The sequence below is a fragment of the Rhinoderma darwinii genome, chromosome 8 (assembly GCF_050947455.1).
Source record: "Rhinoderma darwinii isolate aRhiDar2 chromosome 8, aRhiDar2.hap1, whole genome shotgun sequence".
Taxonomy (NCBI): Eukaryota; Metazoa; Chordata; class Amphibia; order Anura; family Rhinodermatidae; genus Rhinoderma; species Rhinoderma darwinii.
In genome coordinates, this window is record NC_134694.1 from 114,255,373 (window position 1) to 114,274,968 (window position 19,596).

The window sequence follows — 19,596 nt, forward strand, 5'->3', positions numbered from 1 at the left end:
AAAGTCCAAGTGGGCGTGTATTATGTGCGTACATCGGGGCGTTTTTAATACTTTTACTAGCTGGGCGTTCTGATGAGAAGTATCATCCACTTCTCTTCAGAACGCCCAGCTTCTGCCAGATCACGCTGTGACGTCACTCACAGGTCCTGCATCGTGTCAGACGAGCGAGGACACATCGGCACCAGAGGCTACAGTTGATTCTGCAGCAGCATCAGCGTTTGCAGGTAAGTAGCTACATCGACTTACCTGCTAACGCCGATGCTGCTGCAGAATCAACTGAAGCCTCTGGTGCCGATGTGTCCTCGCTCGTCTGACACGATGCAGGACCTGTGAGTGACGTCACAGCGTGATCTGGCAGAAGCTGGGCGTTCTGAAGAGAAGTGCATGATACTTCTCATCAGAACGCCCAGCTAGTAAAAGTATTAAAAACGCCCCGATGTACGCACATAATACACGCCCACTTGGACTTTTACTTTTAAACACACCCACTTGGACTTTTGCAAGCCTCATTTGCATAACTACAAAAATGGTCATAATTTGGCCAAAAATGCTTGTTTTTTAAAAATAAAAACGTTACTCTTATCTACATTGCAGCGCCGATCTGCTGCAATAGCAGATAGGGGTTGCAAAATCTGGTGACAGAGCCTCTTTAAAGTATATTATCTCATGACCGCGATGAGTGATGGGAGGGCTCTTCCTTACTCATCCCCTCTATTATTGATGTTTTCTTTTTTTTTGCTTATCTATGTTTTTCTTACCTATTAGTGCAGTCCTGAGTATTAACCTCACAATTTATTCCCTCGTAGCCTCTGACACAGTCACATTTGTAAGAGTCGGTTTGTTTTCGGCAGGTCCCACCATTATGGCAGGGCGAACTTTTACAACTGTCCACATTGTCTTCACACAACTTCCCCATGTATCCGGGTGGACAAGAACATATGAATGAATCTATCAGACTTGTGCATGTTCCTCCATTCTGGCAACGGTCTGTAGGGAAGAAAAGATAATGTATGAGATGAGAAGTAAAAAGAAGTGATCGAGACATGAAAAAATAGGAAAAATACGCAAGTGGTCATATGTGATATAGATAACTAAAGTCGAGGAATGTAGATCCGAGGACTGAACCTTTCTTATAGGTGTTATCCCATGTCCTTTACTATGTTCCCATCTCACTTCAATTGTAATAGGGTCTTTACAGTCCATATACGCTAAAATATACAGCCAGTAGGGGCGCATTGTTGGAAGCTTCCAACTCTCCATTCGATTGCATGTACGAGACACAGCTAATGAATTTTAGAGCAAGAGACCTATATACTGTTCTTGCACGAGGACCCTATGTTGTCTTTGTCCGCCCCTGCCCATTGACACAGTACCAGCTATGATGGTATGGTCAATATGAGCGCCTTTCCTGTTACTTAGGGAAATTTCATTGAGCAGGAGATCCCGTTTCCACTGTCGAATTAAAAAACCGTCAATATAAGTATATATTATAAAGTATACTGTAATAAGTCTACTCCACCTGTTAAACAGTGATCAAGCTTTGTTTCACACTGCTGCCCTGTGTAGCCCGGGGAGCAGACACAACTGTAAGTTCCGGGACTATTAACACAATTTCCTGCATTCTTACAGGGATCGTCCATACATTCATCGATATCAGCTTCACAAGAGGGTCCTGCAAGATTAGAACAAAACTTGAACCATCGCCCTGACATTTGCTCAAAGACAAGTCTAATCTCCACAAATCAATTAAACAAAAAAGTCAGTCAAAAGTCCCAAAAAAATTACCCCAGGGACACAAAGGAGGCCAAGCTAAACTATAAGCCACCATGATGAATGAAGATGGAAGCAATCTTATTAAAAGAAGGATAAATTGTGGAAGAGATTGTCGAAGGTACCGAAAGAGTCAAAAGATATGTCATCGAAACATTGCAGCTTAAAAAGGAGAAGGGACCGAGGGTCAAATATTGTGGCTTACAGGCTCCACCAGAGCAAATCGGGTAAGAAACCCGTTGTGACCACAGCGGCATATGGATAAAAAAAATATGAAGTGATAAAAAGCTCCATAAATTGCCTTACCGCTCCATCCTATAGGGCAGAGACACGAGTGGACGGTAAGGTTGGGGTGCTCGGAACAGAATCCCCCGTTTTGACAGCTGTCTGGATGACAACGTGATATGGCGGTCTCGCAGTATGTGCCTAAGAGAGAAAAAAATGTATATGGCAGACAATCATTCACGTCTACATTTCTGAAGACACTATAGATCCCCCCACCGCTCAGTGACTGACGGGCTGTAGTGTATCTGCATATATACAGGCAGCCGGTCCATCACTGCTGACAGATACGGGAGGAGGTAAGGAGAGGCCGGGGAGCGCACCCCTCCTGAATACCACAGACCTAAAACTATAAATCTGATGTGTTCTTTGATGGCTCCTCTTAGCCAAATGGCACAATATTTTTTTGTGCCATTTGGGCTAATAGGAGAGTTGAACTGTCACCATACTATCCTGCCCTTATACAAGAGAGCCTAGTATGCTGACAGATCCGCTTTAAGATCAAAGTCCATGCCACATACAGTGTATATGAATGCCATAAAATAATAAAGAATAAATAAGATAGGAGAGATTTACAACATATATTAGGTTGTGTTCATATCAGCGTCAGCGGCTTCGTTAGGTCCAAAATCTTGAATCCGGGCCAAAATATCGGGAAAAATAATGCAGAATGCTGCACTATTCTTTTGGTAAAACATCGGACACCAAGATGGAAACCCGACGGAAATAATTAAAGTCAATGCGTTCCATCAGGCTCCGTTGGTGGCCATCATGCGACGGGTCTGGCGCTTCCAGTTTTTCATTGTTTTGCTCCTACAATGGATCAGAACAATAGAAAACCGTAATGCATGTTCACATGTGAACGAAGCCTTAGTATGTCTATGCAAGAAAAGTCAAATAGAATCAGATATATAGCAAACATTTCCTGAGCATATGACTGACGCTCCTGATCTACGCTATAAAAGACAGCGGTCCGTCCTAATTCGAATAAACTGAATGTTATAACAAATATAGGCGGCGTCTCATTATTACATTGGGTGATAAGTGATGTCTATCACTCGTACCATGAATTGTGCTTTGCCATACATACATTAATGCTGGTTATGTGGATATTTTTGGAAATGTTTTTGAATATTACATGCATGCTTCTCTGTATCGGGTTTTGGTACCTGTATATCCAGTAGCACAGCTGCAGTTAAATCCATCCTGATGGGGTTGACAGGTTCCCCCATTCTTGCACTCATTGCTTGCACACTCATTGACGGGAGAATCACAGGTGGGTCCCGTCCATCCGTCATCACAGTCACATTGAGAACTGCAAATGAGAGCGAAACTCATCATGGATGGAGAATGAATTGGTTTGCCCTTCTGAGGGCCCTTTCTAGTGTGAAGATGAATTTGCTTCTATATACAAGTAACAGGCACCTACAAGTTGGGAATGAATGGGTTTGCTCCTGCAAATTGACTGGAATCAAAGGGATCTTGGAATTGTAAAGATAATACGGTAAATAATATGTTCAATGCTTAAAGCGTTATTTGGCCACCTTACAGCAAGGTTATTCGGACTCTGTATGATATGGTTATATGTACACCGTATCATTGTATTATTTGGGCACTATAAAGTACACCATAAGGGGGACATCAATAGACAGAACTGCACAGGGCACCATCTGGGGCACCTTATTGTAGGGTTAAATAAGTTCCCACTGTTGAGCTTAGATTAGTGTTCCCTAGTTCCATTCAATGATTGTTGGGGTCATTTTAGGAAATTTTTATATGTGTCTTGATAGATCATAGTTCCTATGTTGATACGTTCTAGGGTCCCGATATTGTAGAGAGAAACGTACCTGTTGTCCTGACAGTTCCCATGAACACAAGTAACATTGCTGCAGCTTATGTTCTGAAGAGTGCAAACAGGAAGGACAGTCCCTCGTGGGCAGATACACAGGAAGCCGCCATCTACATTTTTGCAAATCCCTTCATTTTGGCAAGGGTTGTTAATACATTCGTCAATGTCTACGTCACATAGTGGGCCTGAGAAGAGAAAAAGACTCAGAATATCAGGTTATATATAAAACAAATAGCACCAATTTATGACTACGATTTTCCATTGAAGCTTGCAGAATAATGTGTTATTATTGAGTTCATACAGTATGCAGTGAGCTCTTAAGCTCCCCCTAGTGGTGGCTACAGGCAGCCAGCATCTTATCTTTTAATTCTATGTCTATGTAGGGATTTGGTGCACTGTATAAGAATAATGGAGCCCTGGCCTTTATAAAGATATATTCAAAAAATTAATCAATACAGAATTTTCAACCTATTTAGATAAAATAACAAATACAATATGGTGTTAAAGGGTTAACATTTACTATTCGCTTTATGGTGAAACCCGTGTTTGTTTTAGTTCACAATAGTTTTTCGTAGAAAAGAATAACTGTATCTCTGTGTGTTTTATATCACCTGAGAAACCTGGAAGACATTGACATTGGAAATCATTCACGAGGTCGATGCAGTGTCCATGTACGCAGGGGTTACTAGCACATTCATTTATGTTTGCATCACAGGTGGGACCTTCAAAAGAAGAAAATAAAATATAAAAGAATAAAAAAACATTAAAAAAAGAGACCCCAAAAAATTTACTTATAAAGAACAAAGAGGGTTATCAGCTAAAGGCAGCAGCAGTGCAATGATTACCGGTCATCCCTGGCTCGCATACACATTCATAACCATTTTTCCGATCCAGGCACTTGGCACCATTGTGGCACGGTTGGCTTAGGCATTCATCAATATCCTGCTCACATGACAGACCCGTGTGTCCTTCAAAACATTCACATGTGTAGAAACCTGGGTGGTCTACACAGTTACCAAAATGACAAGGAGAACTGGAACATTTCTTCACCTCTAACTCACAATGTCTACCCTCAAAACCTAAAAAATAGAAAAGGCAGAATATGATGGGACATAAAAAAAATGCATAGTACAGAAAGACAAAGCAAGTAAATAAAAAAATACAAGAGAAAACCTACAGACAGGGGCGGATTGAGAGTGGACTGGGCCAATGGGGACTAATGGTCACGGGCTCCTCACAATCGGCATAGTTATAATACCCATGAGATGGCTCCATTTATGGCCTTGCACTTAATGTATAAGGGGGTGTGGGGCACTGCCCTAATGCTCGAATAACAGTTCATAAAATATAGAATTCTAACTTGGAACTAGCCAATGTTAGCATTACTAGGCACCAAAGTGACCTACGTAGATGCCTTTGAAGTGTAGTACTAGTATGCACTAATTGTGCCCATTAAACAGGTACCCAAATGACCAATGGGTAGTGGGAACTAAAGAGGGTGGCATATGCTGAGGAGTATATGTGGCTCAAGTTTCATACTTTCCCGCTCCTCTACCCTTCAGGTTTCGTGTTAGTGAAGCTAAGATGGCATCTAAGGGTAAGTGTAGCAGTAGATATTCCTATAAGGTAGCCACAAATCCATCTCACCTGGAGAACATGAGCAGAGAACATCATTAAACATATCTGTGCAGTTCCCGCCATTTTGACAAGGGGAACTTGAACATTCATCGATCTCCACTTCACAAACCTTTCCCGTATATCCTGGGGATGAACAGACAGGAGATAAATTCATGTTTTATATTGACCACATTTCCATTATTGATTGTTAGGAGAACTTGTTTCTAAATGTTCTCATTTTTACTGCTCAACCAAGTCTTACCAAGTGAACACACACAATCGAAATGGCCTAGGAAGTCAATGCAGGTGCCTTCATTGTAGCAGGGGTTTGGTTGGCACTCATTACGTTTTGTCTCACAGCGGGTACCAGTGTAACCAAGTGGACAACGGCACAAGAAGGAGCCATCAGTGTTGACACATTCTCCACCATGTTCACAAGGAGATGGGCCTGAAGAGACATTCACATTATAAGTATATGGAGTATAGAAGGGCAACAGAATGGAAGAGATAGAGAAGAATTATGGAGGTGAGTTTTTGGAGGATTTGACCAATGAAGAACAAAAATGTAAATATATATTAGGCAGTGGCATGTTTTATTTAGCTTCTTCACCTAGTTGACATTCATTCAGGTCCTCATAACACGTGGATCCGGTATAGCCTGCTTGGCAGCGACAGAATACTCTGTGAGAGGAGGGGTGAGTATCACATGTGGCATTTGGGTGACATTGATTTTTTAGACATCCATCCTCCATATGGCATAAAAGACCTGGAAAAATGAAAAAGAGTCAGATAAAATCCAAGTATGTGCATGGAGATACTAGTATGTAATACCCAAGCAATGAATATTATAGACACAGTATGAGCAGTCAAATATAAAAAGTTCAATTAATCAGCAATTAATCAATTTATATTTAGTATACATCTTTTATAAATATATAATCCAATACATAACAGTCTGAACTTGTTAATCCCAAGATTTGGGTTGTTCATTGTTTTACAATAGACAAAATTTGACCAAATCCAACGATTTTGACAGGATCGGCTGACGATCCCACGTGATCGGGGGCACAATATGCTGTATTATCGTGGTATATTCACAGTTTCTAGTGTAGAATATCCCATAATATGGTGTAACTACATCCCCGAAGTAAAGAAAAGGTTTTATCTTAGGTGCCTACCGTTAAAACGCAATAATATACAAGAACTCACCAATCCTCCCTGGTGGGCACTGGCAGGTATATGTTCCCACCTGGTCAATGCATGTAGACCCTTCTGCACACGTGGCTGTGGCACAATCATCTATGTTGTGTTCACAATTATCACCATCCCAGCCGTTGACACACACGCACTTGTATTGACCAGGAACGTTCTGACAGGTTCCTCCATTCTTACATATGCCAGGAGACTGACATTCATCAATGTCTCGAGAACACGAGCCTCCTGATAGAAAGAGTGGCATGAGTCGTAGTGGTAATGGAAAGAAAACCAATATAAATGTGTCTATATTCATGAGTACAGACATTGACAAATACTTTGCTGAAGGGCAACTGACTACTACGACCACCTGACAAGTGCAAGATTAGCCTCAATGGTGAATAGTCACAGTTTGGTAAATGGCAAATTATGAAGAAAGATGGCAACCCAATAACCTACGAAATCAATAGGACAAATGCGGCTGGAAAAGAGATCTTGGTCAACCCTAGTAGTTTTCTACAGTGGCCGAGAGGACATGACCAAATAACTTATCCAAGGTCCAAACAGTTGGATAGTAATTGTTTTAAACACCCTTACACGCTACAAAATTGATCTATTTTCTTAGGTCTTGGTCTAGGCAGCAGTAGTCATACACGTGACCAGATTAATGGAGTATAAGTACTCGTTGAATAAGATAATTGGAATAGTAGCATGGCATTAGAATACAAGCAACACAAACAAGAGGGTAGGGTGAGATATGGAGTATTGTGTCCTCACCTTCCCATCCAGGTGGGCATTTACAAGTATATTTTTCAAGTCCGTCCTCACAGGTTCCTCCATTCTGACATTTGTGATTGATACAGTCATCAATGTTCTCCTCACATTGAGAACCTGTATACCCTAATATAATATACATAGTCATTCATTAATAAGAAATAGAAAGCAACAATGCAAATCTATAATAAGCCCAAGGCATGGTAGATAAGCATGTTTCATTAAAGATACCATAGATCAAGGGTCTCAAGCACGCGGCCCCTGAGGCTGTCATCTGCGTCCCGCAGGACACAGAGACACTAGTATCGGCTCTGCTCCGGTACTCTGTGAAATCCCTGACATCTCTGTCCATATATGGACAGTATTGTCAGGGTCTTCCCCAGAGCGGAGTCCCGGGCAGAGCGCTAGTATAGGTTCTCCTCCGTAACTCTGTGGAATTCCTTGACATCGCTGTACATATATGGACAGTTTTGTCAGGGTCTTCCCCAGAGCAGAGTCTCGGGCAGAGCGCTAGTATCGGCTCTGCTCCCGAACTCTGTGGAATCCCCTGACATCGCTGTCCATGAATGGACACGCAATGTCTGGGGCTTCCCCAGAGCCTGAGTCCCGGGCAGAGCGCTAGCATAGGCTCTGCTCCGTGACTCTGTAAAATTCCCTGACATCGCTGTCCATATATGGACAGTTTTGTCAGGGTCTTCCCCAGAACAGAGTCTCGGACAGAGCGCTAGCATAGGCTCTGCTCCGGGACTCTGTGGAATCCCCTGACATCGCTGTGCACATATGGACAGCGATGTCTAGGGCTTCCCCAGAGCTGGACAGTGATTTCAGGAGCACAGCTGGAGTCCCAGTAGGAGTGCTAGTAGCGCTCTGCCCGGGACACCAGCTCTGGGGTTGCCCCTGACATCTCTGTCCGTATATGAACAGTGATGTCAGGAGCAGAGCTGGAATCCCAGGCAGGGTGCTAGAAGCAGCTCTGCTCCGGGACTCCAGCTCTGGGCAAGCCCCTGACATCACTGTCCATATATGGATACTGATGTCAGTTGCTTCCACTGGGGTTCCAAAGCAGAGCATATACTAGTGCGCCGCTCTGGGACACCGGCTCTGGCGTTGCTCCTGACATCACATTCCGGTCCAGGAGGATCCCCTGACGTCACTGTGTATGAACAGTGACATTAGGGCCTCCTCCAGCAGAGAAATCCCTGGCCAAAGCGTCGGCAATGGTCTGGCTGGGGATTCCACTCCTAGAGGGAGCCCCAATGGAGCTATTTACTGGGGGTGTCTGTGGCACTATCCACAAGGGGTGTGTGTGGCATTATCTACAGAGGGCACTGTGGCAGCATCTACAGAGGGCACTGTGGCATTATCTACAGAGGGCACTGTGGCATTATCTACAGAGGGCGCTGTGGCAGCATCTACAGAGGGCACTGTGGCAGCATCTACAGAGGGCACTGTGGCATTATCTACAGAGGGCACTGTTGGTTTATCTACAGATGCACTGTTGGTTTATCTACAGATGCACTGTGGCATTATCTACAGAGGGCACTGTGGCATTATCTACAGAGGGCACTGTGGCATTATCTACAGAGGGCACTGTGGCATTATCTACAGAGGGCACTGTGGTATTATCTACAGAGGGCACTGTGGCAGTATCTACAGAGGGTATTGTGGCAGTATCTACAGAGGACACTGTGACAGTATCTATAGAGGGCACTGGGACAGTATTTATAGAGGGCTATGTGACAGTATCTATAGAGGGCTCTGTGGCACGATCTAAAAGGGGGCTGCCTAATTTTGACATTTGTGTGTCTGCCAACTGAGCTGCCGGACTGCATTTAGCGACACTTAAACTGTAAAACTGGATTGTTGAAATAAGCACGTGGAGAAATCTCGTAAATTTCAGGTAAGTTTAAACCTAGCGCTATTATTATAGTAATATAGTGTTATAGTAGTTCAAATAACTAATTAATTAACAATAATTTTGTAATGTATCAAATTTGAAAGTAATGCGGCCCGTTAACTTCACATTTTTTCTATATGTGGCCCACTTACCCGGCCGAGTTTGAGACCCCTGACATAGATGATCACAAATAAGTCTTTAGGCCATGACCAGGCCATGACCAGTTGGGCACAGATGATAGTCATACACTCACCTGGAGGGCACGCGCACTGGTACAAGTTCAAGTGTGTTTTATGGCACGTTCCTGAATTAAAGCAGCTGTTAGAGGAGCATATCCCTCGTCTCATTTCACAATTGATGCCATCGTACAGGGCTGGGCACTCACACCTGAAGAACCCTATAAAGTTGACACATTTTCCACCATTTCGGCAGGTACCAGCTTCTTGGCATTCATCAACATCTTTCTCACAAGCCTCCCCATCAAATCCGAGCTGGCACTGGCACTCGAACCCTGGTGGCTTGTTGACACATTTTCCATTGTTCATGCAGCGATTGGTCGTACAATGGTCCAAGTCCACACAGTTTTTGCCTAACAGAAATTATATATTTGATATATAGGTTACAAAAAATATGTTTGCGTGTTATATAGTTAAAAGACTATTGAAATGCTGTGTCATGTTTAAGAGACATAAGCCAATATGTAATAAGTTGTCTCTCTACAGACCCATGTAGATGCTTTGAAGCTCACCTGATGTTCTATGTTTTAATTGTTTAGTAGTTTTCTCCCCCTTTCCACCCCCCCCCCCCCTTTGCTGTAGTTATTTCTTTACAGCCCTTTAACTGTACTACACCTGATAGTATTTTGACATTAGTTTGATATTGCCCAGGAGGTGGACCATTGTCCCTCCCATTTAGTGGCAGCATTTTAGTACCCCTGTTACCTCCAGTCTTCCCCTTTTGCTGGAGACTTGTTGTCCAGCCATCCCTCTTACACTTGTTTTTTGTTTTAATTTTGTTTTCCTTTGGTCTTTTTGGGATCATTTCAAGTCACAGCAGGCGGTTTGGTGAATTTATGGCAGTGAAGCAGCCTTGTGGGCGGACTTGCTCGCTGGGAGTCCAGTGGTAGGTATATCGCTCCGAGATGATGTTGAATGTGCCTTACCGTTTGGTGGTTGGGAAATTAATAATAAAGCTGTGACCGAACTCCATTCAACAAAAGATTATCTGTGTTTTTATTTGGAACATGTGGGGTGGGGGGGGGCGTTAGGAGGATGGCAAGCTATGTGGGCTCCCATCAGTCATACATCAACAATGCTTAATAGAAGGGGGTCTTCTATTCAGGATCTTCATCTCTTGACCAGAGTGGAGAGTTGTTACATAGAGCGCCTCTCTCTGGAGGACCTGTCCTGTTCTTTATTACACACAAAACCCATAGATATGAATGGGCACTGTGTAATTCTTAATTTCCCCTGTGGTGGTGCTGCAGGGAAATGTAGCACTCAGCCAGGTTTCCCCACAGATTATAGCAGATCACTGGTGGTTCCAGCAGGGAGACACTTTGTGATCTCCGTAATGTCAATGGACCCTTCTAACAAGTAGGGATTGTCCAAAGAGGAGAACACCTTTTAATGAATACCTTCACTTTCTTATTAAACTTCTTATGGACTTTCACAGATATATCATATAGTCTATTGGTTATATTTAACCCACAAGAAAATGGTTATGTTTGGACTTTCATTTAAACCTAAATGTTTCAATGTGAAGATGTGGACTCACCTCATTTACAACGGAATTACTTTAGAATTAATAAACGTGAACTGGACAGGTTATAAAAGACGTTGAAAAGAGTTTCTCCACTTTGGACAACCCCTACTTGTTAGATGGGTCCCTTGACAATAAGCAGATTCCCTGCCGGGACCCCCAGCGATCAGCTGTGATCTGTGGGGAAACCTGGCATTAAGTGTTACATTTCTCTGCAGCGCCACCACAGGAAAAACTATAAATGACACAGGATGGATTCACATCAGTGGAATGTCTGTGTAATGCAGGACAGGTCCTCCAGAGTAAGAGACGCTCTTTGTAGTCTCTCTCCTCTCTGCCCAAGAGATGCGGATCCTGAACAGAGAATTCCCTAATAGGGGATATGAAAATGGGTTTTCTAAACTGGACAACACCTTTAAAGTAACAATACTAATTAACCCCATTATATGTGTGTTGGGAGATGTTGATTATATGGGTGGCTAATTTTTTTTTAAAAATTGCCTCTCTCTTTCTTGTTAGATAATGGATTGCTGTTTTTACCTCCTAGAGGTGGATGGATCAAATACACTTATTGCATTTTGCAACATTAAAAAATTAATTTATCAAAAAAAAAAAAGCAATTTTCAAAAAGTTTTGATGGATATGGAGAGGCCTTGGTAGGGAAAAAGATGGTTAGTTCTTTTGATGATCTGTTCTCGGAAGGTAGGTAAAATGTAGAACTTTTTTGCCCTCTTAGTATTTGTTATGGATGGTGGGATAGGGGCTGGTTGCGGAGGGATTGGGGGCTTTGACATTTGATATCCACTAAGATCATAAAACTGTCGATAATACATTGTACTAGTCAAAATACCATTATTAGAATAAAGATTAATATAAGCAAAAAAAAGGATTAGGATAGGGGAAAAAATTGTACGGCTGAGGGATGTTTCAGAGACAATGATGGTTGGTGACAAATTTTAAATCATAAAAACTATTGCAGCTTTACTGGAATATACAACAATATCAGTTCCGTATAAAGGAGTAATACAGAAGAGTAACATGACTAAACGTCTTGTACATTTACAGGAACATCAGGTGGGGTCTGTTCTTCATTGTCCTGGAATTCACGGTTATATTAAGAATACACTTCTCCAGCTTTTATTAAAGGGAAAATGCAACTTCTGTTTAACGGATCATTAGATCAGGGTTCAGATCTGTGCCAAAATTTGCACCATTTTCAGTATTTTTACGTAAATTTTTTTAATAAAACTACATCTCCTTGTAGACCACGACTACTTTTCTCGTCACTTTCCAAATTTGGTTGCTGCAATTTGCGACTTGGCATAAACAGCATGATAAATGTGGGCCATTGGATCTACGAATTTGTTGGTCAAACGGGTTAAGTAATAAAAAAAACGACTTTATATTACAGGGGTTTTCTCATCAAGACAAGTCCTCTTTATAATGAAGTTGGCTCGGCTTATGAATCAGCAGATATCGCCAGGGGAAACATCATATTCTATTCTGGTCTTTTATTTGAATGATCGTCCATGTAATAGATGTCCGGGCCGAGTTTGCCAGAGCTAGAGCCACTCTTTATCAGCAACTCGACGCTTTTTAAATATAGGGAGGTTAAGAGCAGACCCCCCTCTATGCGATCCATACGCCCTATTAGGGGTTGTCTTATTGAGACACCCACCTTTAAATGACTCTATAGGTACAGGAGAAAAGGGAGTCTTCGGGATAACTCGGGATAACATACAGACAACAGACAACAATGTTTAAATACAACCATGTTGTTGGAAAAAAAAACTAAAAAAAAAAAACGCCAATGTGATCGGGGTTTTTTGTCGATAATACATTGTACTAGTCAAAATACCATTATTAGAATAAAGATTGATATAAGCATCAGCGGTGGATCTCAGCTGTATGTTAGAGCTGACATCCAACTGTAACGGCAGGAACCGGAGCTAGCTCCGATCCGTGCCATTAACCCCTTAGATGCAGTGATCGAAAGCGATCGCTGCATCTTTGTGGTTGTCAGATCGGCAGCTCTGCCCTGTAATCGCAGGGCTGCCGATTGCTGCAATGGCAACAGGAGGCCTAACAATGTCCTCCTGCTCTGCCAATACGGAAGCGGATTAGGCCCCACCCAGAGGCGAAGCCTAATCGGCTTGCTGTCAGTGAACGACTGACAGATCTAATACATTGCACTACATAGGTAGTGCAACGTATTAAAAAAAAAATCTGACAGTTGGACCTTCAAGTCCCCTAGTGGGACTAAAAAAAAAAAAGTGGAGAAAAAAGTTGGAAAAAACATAATAAAAGTTTCAAGTAATAAAGGAACATACAATCGCCCTTTTTCCCTTATCAAGTCCTTTATTATTGAAAAAAAATAAAAATAAAAGCATACATATTTGGTATCGCCGCGACCGTAACGGCCTAAACTATAAAAATATTATATTATTTATTCCACGCTGTGAACGGCGTAAAAAAAAACTTAAAAACCAAAGCCAGAATTTCTATTTTTTTGGTCACTTTGCGCTACTAAAATTGAAATAAAAAGTGATCAAAAAGTTGCATGTATCCAAAAATGGTACCTATAAAAACTGTAGCTCGTCTCGAAAAAAACAAGCCTTCATACAGCTCCGTAGACAAAAAAATTATGGTTCCTGCTAAATTTGAGCTCCAAAAGCAAAATGGCGCTCTTTCCTTTCTAAGCCCTGCCATGTGTCCAAACAGCTATTTATTACCACATGTGGGGTATTGTTTTACTCGGGAGAAATTACTTGACAAATGTTGTGGTGCTTTTTCTCCATTAGTCCTTGTGGAAATGAGAAAAAATTAGCTAAACCTACATTTTCTTTGAAAGAATGTCGATTTTAATTTTCATGGCCTACTTCCAAAAATTTCTTCAAAAAACCTGTGAGGTCAAAATGCTCACTATACCCCTAGATCATTTCCTCAAGGGGTATAGTTTACCAAATGGGGTCACTTGTGGGGGGTTTCCACTGTTTTGTCCCCTCAGGTGCTTTGCAAATGTGACATGGCCCCCGCAAACCATTCCTTCTAAATTTGAGCTCCAAAAGCCAAAAGGCGCTCCTTCCCTTCTAAGCCCTGCCGTGTGTCCAAACAGCCGTTTATTACCACATGTGGGGTATTGATTTACTCAGGAGAAATTGCTTTACAAATTTTGTGGTGCTTTTTCTCCTTTAGTCCTTGTGGAAATAAGTAAAAAAAATAGCTAAACCTACATTTTCTTTAACAGAATGTACTGTAGATTTTCATTTTCACGGCCTAATTCCAGTAATTTCTGTAATAAACCTGTAGGGTCAAAATGCTCACTATACCCTTAGATAATATCCTTGAGAGGTGTAGTTTCCCAAATGGGATCACTTTTGGGGTGTTTCCTTTGTTTTGGCACCACAAGAGCTCTTCAAACCTGACATGGTGCCTAAAAAATATTCTAATAAAAAGAAGGCCCCAAAATCCTCTAGGTGCTCCTTTGCTTCTGAGGCCGGGGCTTCAGACCATTAGCATACTAGGGCCACATGTGGGATATTTCCTAAAACTGCAGAACCTGGGCAAAAAATATTGAGTTGCTTTTCTCTGGTAAAACTTTGTGTTACAAAAAGAATTGAATAGAAATGAATTTCTTACAAAAAAAAAAGAAATTTGTAAATTTCACCTCTACATTACTTTAAGGGGGGATTCACACGAACGTGTATTGGGTCAGTGCGGGCCGCGTGGTTTTCACGCGCCACGCACAGACCAATACAAGTCTATGGGGCAGTACAGACAGTCCGTGCTTTTTGCGCAGCGTTTGTCAGCTGCGCAAAAAGCGCGACATGCTCAATATCTCCGCGTATTTCGCGCATCACGCACCCATTGAAGTCAATGGGTGCGTAAAAACCACGCAGGTCGAACGGAAGCACTTCCGTGCGAACCGACTGAAACAGCGCACCAGCTGTCAAAAGGATGAATGTAAACAGAAAAGCACCACGTGCTTTTCTGTTTCCAAACATCCAAACGGAGTGTCTTTGAGATGAGCGAACCCGGACAACCGAACCGAACTTCACCGGGTCCGGCCGAACTCGGCAAAAAAATTTCCGCTACGCGACGTCAGGAGATAGTCACTGTCCAGGGTGCTGAAAGAGTTAAACTGTTTCAGCACCATGGACAGTGACTACCGATCCCAATATACATGAACGTGTAAAAAAAAAAAGAAGTTCTGACTTACCGATAACTCCCGGCTTCTTCCTCCAGTCTGACCTCCCGGGATGACAATTCAGTCCAAGTGACAGCTCCAGCCAATCACAGGCCAAGCACAGGCTGCAGCGGTCACATGGACTGCCGCGTCATCCAGGGAGGTGGGGCCCGATGTCAAGAGAGGCGCGTCACCAAGGACGCGTCACCAAGGCAACGGCCGGGAGGGAAGTTCTCGGTAAGTACGAACTTTTTCTTTTTTTTTTAACAGGTTTCTCGATATTGTGATCACCATTCACTGTCGAGGGTGCTGAAAGAGTTACTGCCGATCAGTTAACTCTTTCAGCACCCTGGACAGTGACTGACGTAGACTAGACTCATCTCTATGATGGTGGCTGCGCGAAAATCACGCAGCCGCGCATCATACACGGATGACACACGCAGCTGTCAAGTGGTTTTTGCGCGCGCAAAACGCAGCGTTTTTTGCGCGCGCAAAAACGCAACGTTCGTCTGAATCTGCCCTAATTGCTGTGAAACGCCTAAAGGGTTAAGAAACTTTAAAATTGCTGTTTTAAATACTTTAAGGGGTGAGGTTTTTAAAATGGGGTGACTTATTGGGGGGTTTCTAATATATAAGGCCCTCAAAGCCACTTCACAACTGAACTGGCCCCTGTAAAAATAGCCTTTTGACATTTTCTTGAAAATGTGAGAAAATGCTGCTAAAGTTTAAAGCCTTGTAACGTCCTAGAAAAATAAAACAATATTCAAAAAACGATGCCAATCTAAAGTAGACCTATGGGTGATGTTAATTAGCAACAATTTTGTGTGGTATAAGTGCCTGTCTTACAAGCAGATACATTTAAATTGAGAAAAATGCTATGCTGTGCCTAGCAAATTTTGCCAGTAACATAAAGTCCAATGTATCACGAGAAAACAATCTCAGAATCGCTTGGATAGGTAAAAGCATTCCGAAGTTATTACCACATAAAGTGAAACATGTCAGATTTGAAAAATATGGCTCTGTCAGGAAGGTCAAAAGTGGCCAAAGCGGGAAGGGGTTAATAGCAATGGGAATACAACAAAGAAATTTTATTTTACATTTTGTAAAACCTGTTAAGTAGTCTGGAGCCCTCTAGTGGTGATGCGGGTTTTTATATACTTTTTACTTTGCCTATGCTTCAAGTCACCTAAAATTAGATGGGAAAACCCTACATTTACTGTGGTGCAAAAAAAAAAAAAAAATTAATGATCCAGTTATTACTACTATTGGTCAATCGACCATCTATGCCTGGACCAGCACTTGTGGGTTGTTTCTATGGTTCACTATTTGGCGTCTCTCCTTTTTTTCTGGCCCACTTATATAACAGGGATGTAACACATTCTGCATTTTACTTACTATGTTTTTAGAAAGATCTGTAAGGCTGGGTTCACACGACCATGTTACGTCCGTAATGTACGGAACGTATTTCGGCCGGAAGACCCAGACCGAACACAGTGCAGGGAGCCGGGCTCCTAGCATCATAGTGATGTACGATGCTAGGAGTCCCTGCCTCGCTGCAGGACAACTGTCCCGTACTGTAATCATGTTTTTAGTACGGCCCCCACCCACCATGTGCCATTTATAATACTGCGGTCTTCTTGTGTTACATAGGGACCATTGGGCCAAAGCAGGAGCTGGAACTAATAGCTCATGAATTTAGAAAAGCCTTCTAAATACAGCCGGGATCGGAAAAAAATCCGAACCCAGCTGTTTAACCCTTTGATCGTCACGGTCCGTGACCACGGCATGATCAAAGGAGTAGGCTAATACATTACACGTAAAAAATAAAGTTGTAAATAAAAGTTCTCACTTCATGGGATTTAAAAAACAAAAAAACAAAAACATAAAATAAGAAATAAGTAAAAATATCAAAAAAAAGTCATTATTTTGCATAAAATATATTTTATTGCTCATACATTACATAAAAAAACAGAAAACAAACACATATTAGGTATATACATGACCGTAATAACCTGAAGAATTCATTCAACAGGATATTTAGCGTGAAACATGAACTAGATAAAAAGTTTTTTTTAAAAAATGCCAAAAATCACTTTTTCCTATATTCATGTTGCAAAAATAAATGATGTAACTTACAGAGTGAATTTTTTCTACCCATAAACTGCAGGAAAAAAAATACACCTTCTCCCACATAAAACAAGGCCTCATACAGTCACATCAATCAAAAAGTTAAAAAATGATGGCTGCTGAAAGACAGGGAGGCAAAAACGGGAAAATGTAGCTGGTCATTAAGTCCTTTTTAGGCCTGGTCATTAAGGGGTTAATGACGTCTTAATTATGCGGTTATCATTGAGCAAACAGATCACGTCATTAATGAAGTCTAAGGGCTTGTAAACACGCGCGCATAAAAATAACACGTCGTATGTACTACAATGCGTTTTCCCATTGATGTCAATGGGAAGCTTAAAGCACACGTTTTTGACGCATTTTAAGGCGCGTAAAATGCGTCAAAAACGCATCAAATACACGCTGTGTGAACAAGGCCCATTAGGTAATTTGTAAATAACACCAATAAGAATTGTCCCGAGCAGCGAGTGATTGTCTCCTGATGGGGTTGTCTTCTCCTGGACCTCAGGGGCCCATTATTGTGTCAGAGCTTGGACCCACCAGAGGGTGATGTGGTTCTCTGATGGGCCCGTCCAACCATGGAAACTGTTGGAGATTATCTGGACCTTATTTTTCACTAAGACTCCCTGGAATACCAGTAAGAACGTATCGGTAAACGCTAATTCAGTAAATATAACAATTCCATGATAATTCTGATACCCTAGTTGTCAAAAGTAAACTCACCCGTCCATCCAGGCCCACACGTGCAGCGATACTCTGTGGCAGACAGACGTGAGCAAGTACCTCCATTTTGGCAGATAAATGGTGAGCACGGTGGCCCAGCAAGCTGACAGTGGTCACCCAAGAACCCCTCGGGGCACCTGTGACAAAACACAAACGTTATTGAATGTGACCTTACATAAAAGGTATAGCAGAAAGAAATATTTTAAAAAAAGGGACCCGCTCACCGCCCACTTGTGCCACAATGGGGCCCATATCATATCACTTTGGTTCTTTTAACCAAAGTAAAACCATATGGGTTTCGAGCAAGCGTACACGGAGCTTCAGCAGTGCCCGGTACACCTCGACTTCTCTCCTCCTCCACAGGTACATGAGGCCGGGTCAACGTATGTGGGGGACGACGATGTGTTTGTATTGCTAATAAAGTGGCAGTGGGAGATCTGCACCCGCCATCCTCAAGCAGGCAGCGAGCAGAACCACCAGAAGAACAGTCCTCAGCTCCGAAACCCCTGATGACGACTCTATTATCTATAACATTCACATATTCTTACACTACGCACATGAGCCCAGGGGGAAGAACACAGGACATCTAGATTGTCCCGGCAATATGATATTATAGGGATTCATGGGTCCAGTCACCTGCAGTATTGGGTTCCGTTCTGTAGGGTCACGTATGTTCCTCCATTAAGACAGGGTTCTTGTACGTTTTTGTACTGTGAAGCTGAAACAAGAGAGAGAACAGTGTATTAATAAATCAAAAAAGAGAGGAAGACCAAAAATCATTCCTTTTTTGTGAAAATTAATAATTCCCCGGGGTGTTACTCAATGATGATCGGTGAAGGTTTGATTCCCAAGACCCTCGCTGCGGTCCCAATTCAATCAAGACTTAGTGGTTGTAGAGGATTAACGAAACATGGCTGCTTTTATTCCAGAAACAGTGCCCCACTTGTCCACAGGTATTGCATTTTATCTCTATTGAAGTGAATGGGGCTGAGTTGCAATACCGCACACAACCTGTGGACAGGTGTGGCACTGTTTCTGGAAGAAAGCAGCCATGTTTTTCTAATCCTGTTCAACTGTATACTCCAGTCAAACAGCACACAACTTTTATCCACGTGCTGGGTTTAATTGACATAGGTATGGAAATATCCAACATGCACCTAAGATAAAGACCTGCTACAGTGTAAAGCATGGGGGAGGAAACGAGGTAAGTAAGGAAAGACAGACTGTGGCTGATGGGGTAGGGTTAAAAAGCATCTAAGAGAAGAATGACAGAGGTAAAAGTAGAACAGGTGAGTGAGATGTTCAGCAGACGAGCGCCTGTACTATGGTTATATAATGTGGTCGCAGGGCACATACTATATGACCCTCACAGATTGTAAGCTCTTGTGATCAGGGTCCTCACTCTGAATTGTTGCT

The 19,596-nt window shown here is 42.3% G+C and overlaps 1 protein-coding gene across 1 annotated transcript in view; it reads right to left on the reverse strand.

Moving 5' to 3' along the window:
• NOTCH4 (notch receptor 4) overlaps window positions 1–19,596 on the reverse strand; it is a 58,877-nt gene that overhangs the window by 16,784 nt on the left and 22,497 nt on the right. The window contains exons 2-16 of the mRNA XM_075836442.1: window positions 18,817–18,898; window positions 18,181–18,317; window positions 9,637–9,972; window positions 7,490–7,612; window positions 6,728–6,958; window positions 6,129–6,284; window positions 5,781–5,966; window positions 5,549–5,662; window positions 4,747–4,980; window positions 4,513–4,623; window positions 3,900–4,086; window positions 3,222–3,367; window positions 2,077–2,196; window positions 1,520–1,672; window positions 759–987 (exon numbers count right to left, since the gene is read on the reverse strand). Of these exons, the coding sequence (XP_075692557.1) occupies window positions 759–987; window positions 1,520–1,672; window positions 2,077–2,196; window positions 3,222–3,367; window positions 3,900–4,086; window positions 4,513–4,623; window positions 4,747–4,980; window positions 5,549–5,662; window positions 5,781–5,966; window positions 6,129–6,284; window positions 6,728–6,958; window positions 7,490–7,612; window positions 9,637–9,972; window positions 18,181–18,317; window positions 18,817–18,898 (2,545 nt within the window). The remainder of the gene's footprint in view (window positions 1–758; window positions 988–1,519; window positions 1,673–2,076; window positions 2,197–3,221; window positions 3,368–3,899; window positions 4,087–4,512; window positions 4,624–4,746; window positions 4,981–5,548; window positions 5,663–5,780; window positions 5,967–6,128; window positions 6,285–6,727; window positions 6,959–7,489; window positions 7,613–9,636; window positions 9,973–18,180; window positions 18,318–18,816; window positions 18,899–19,596) is intronic.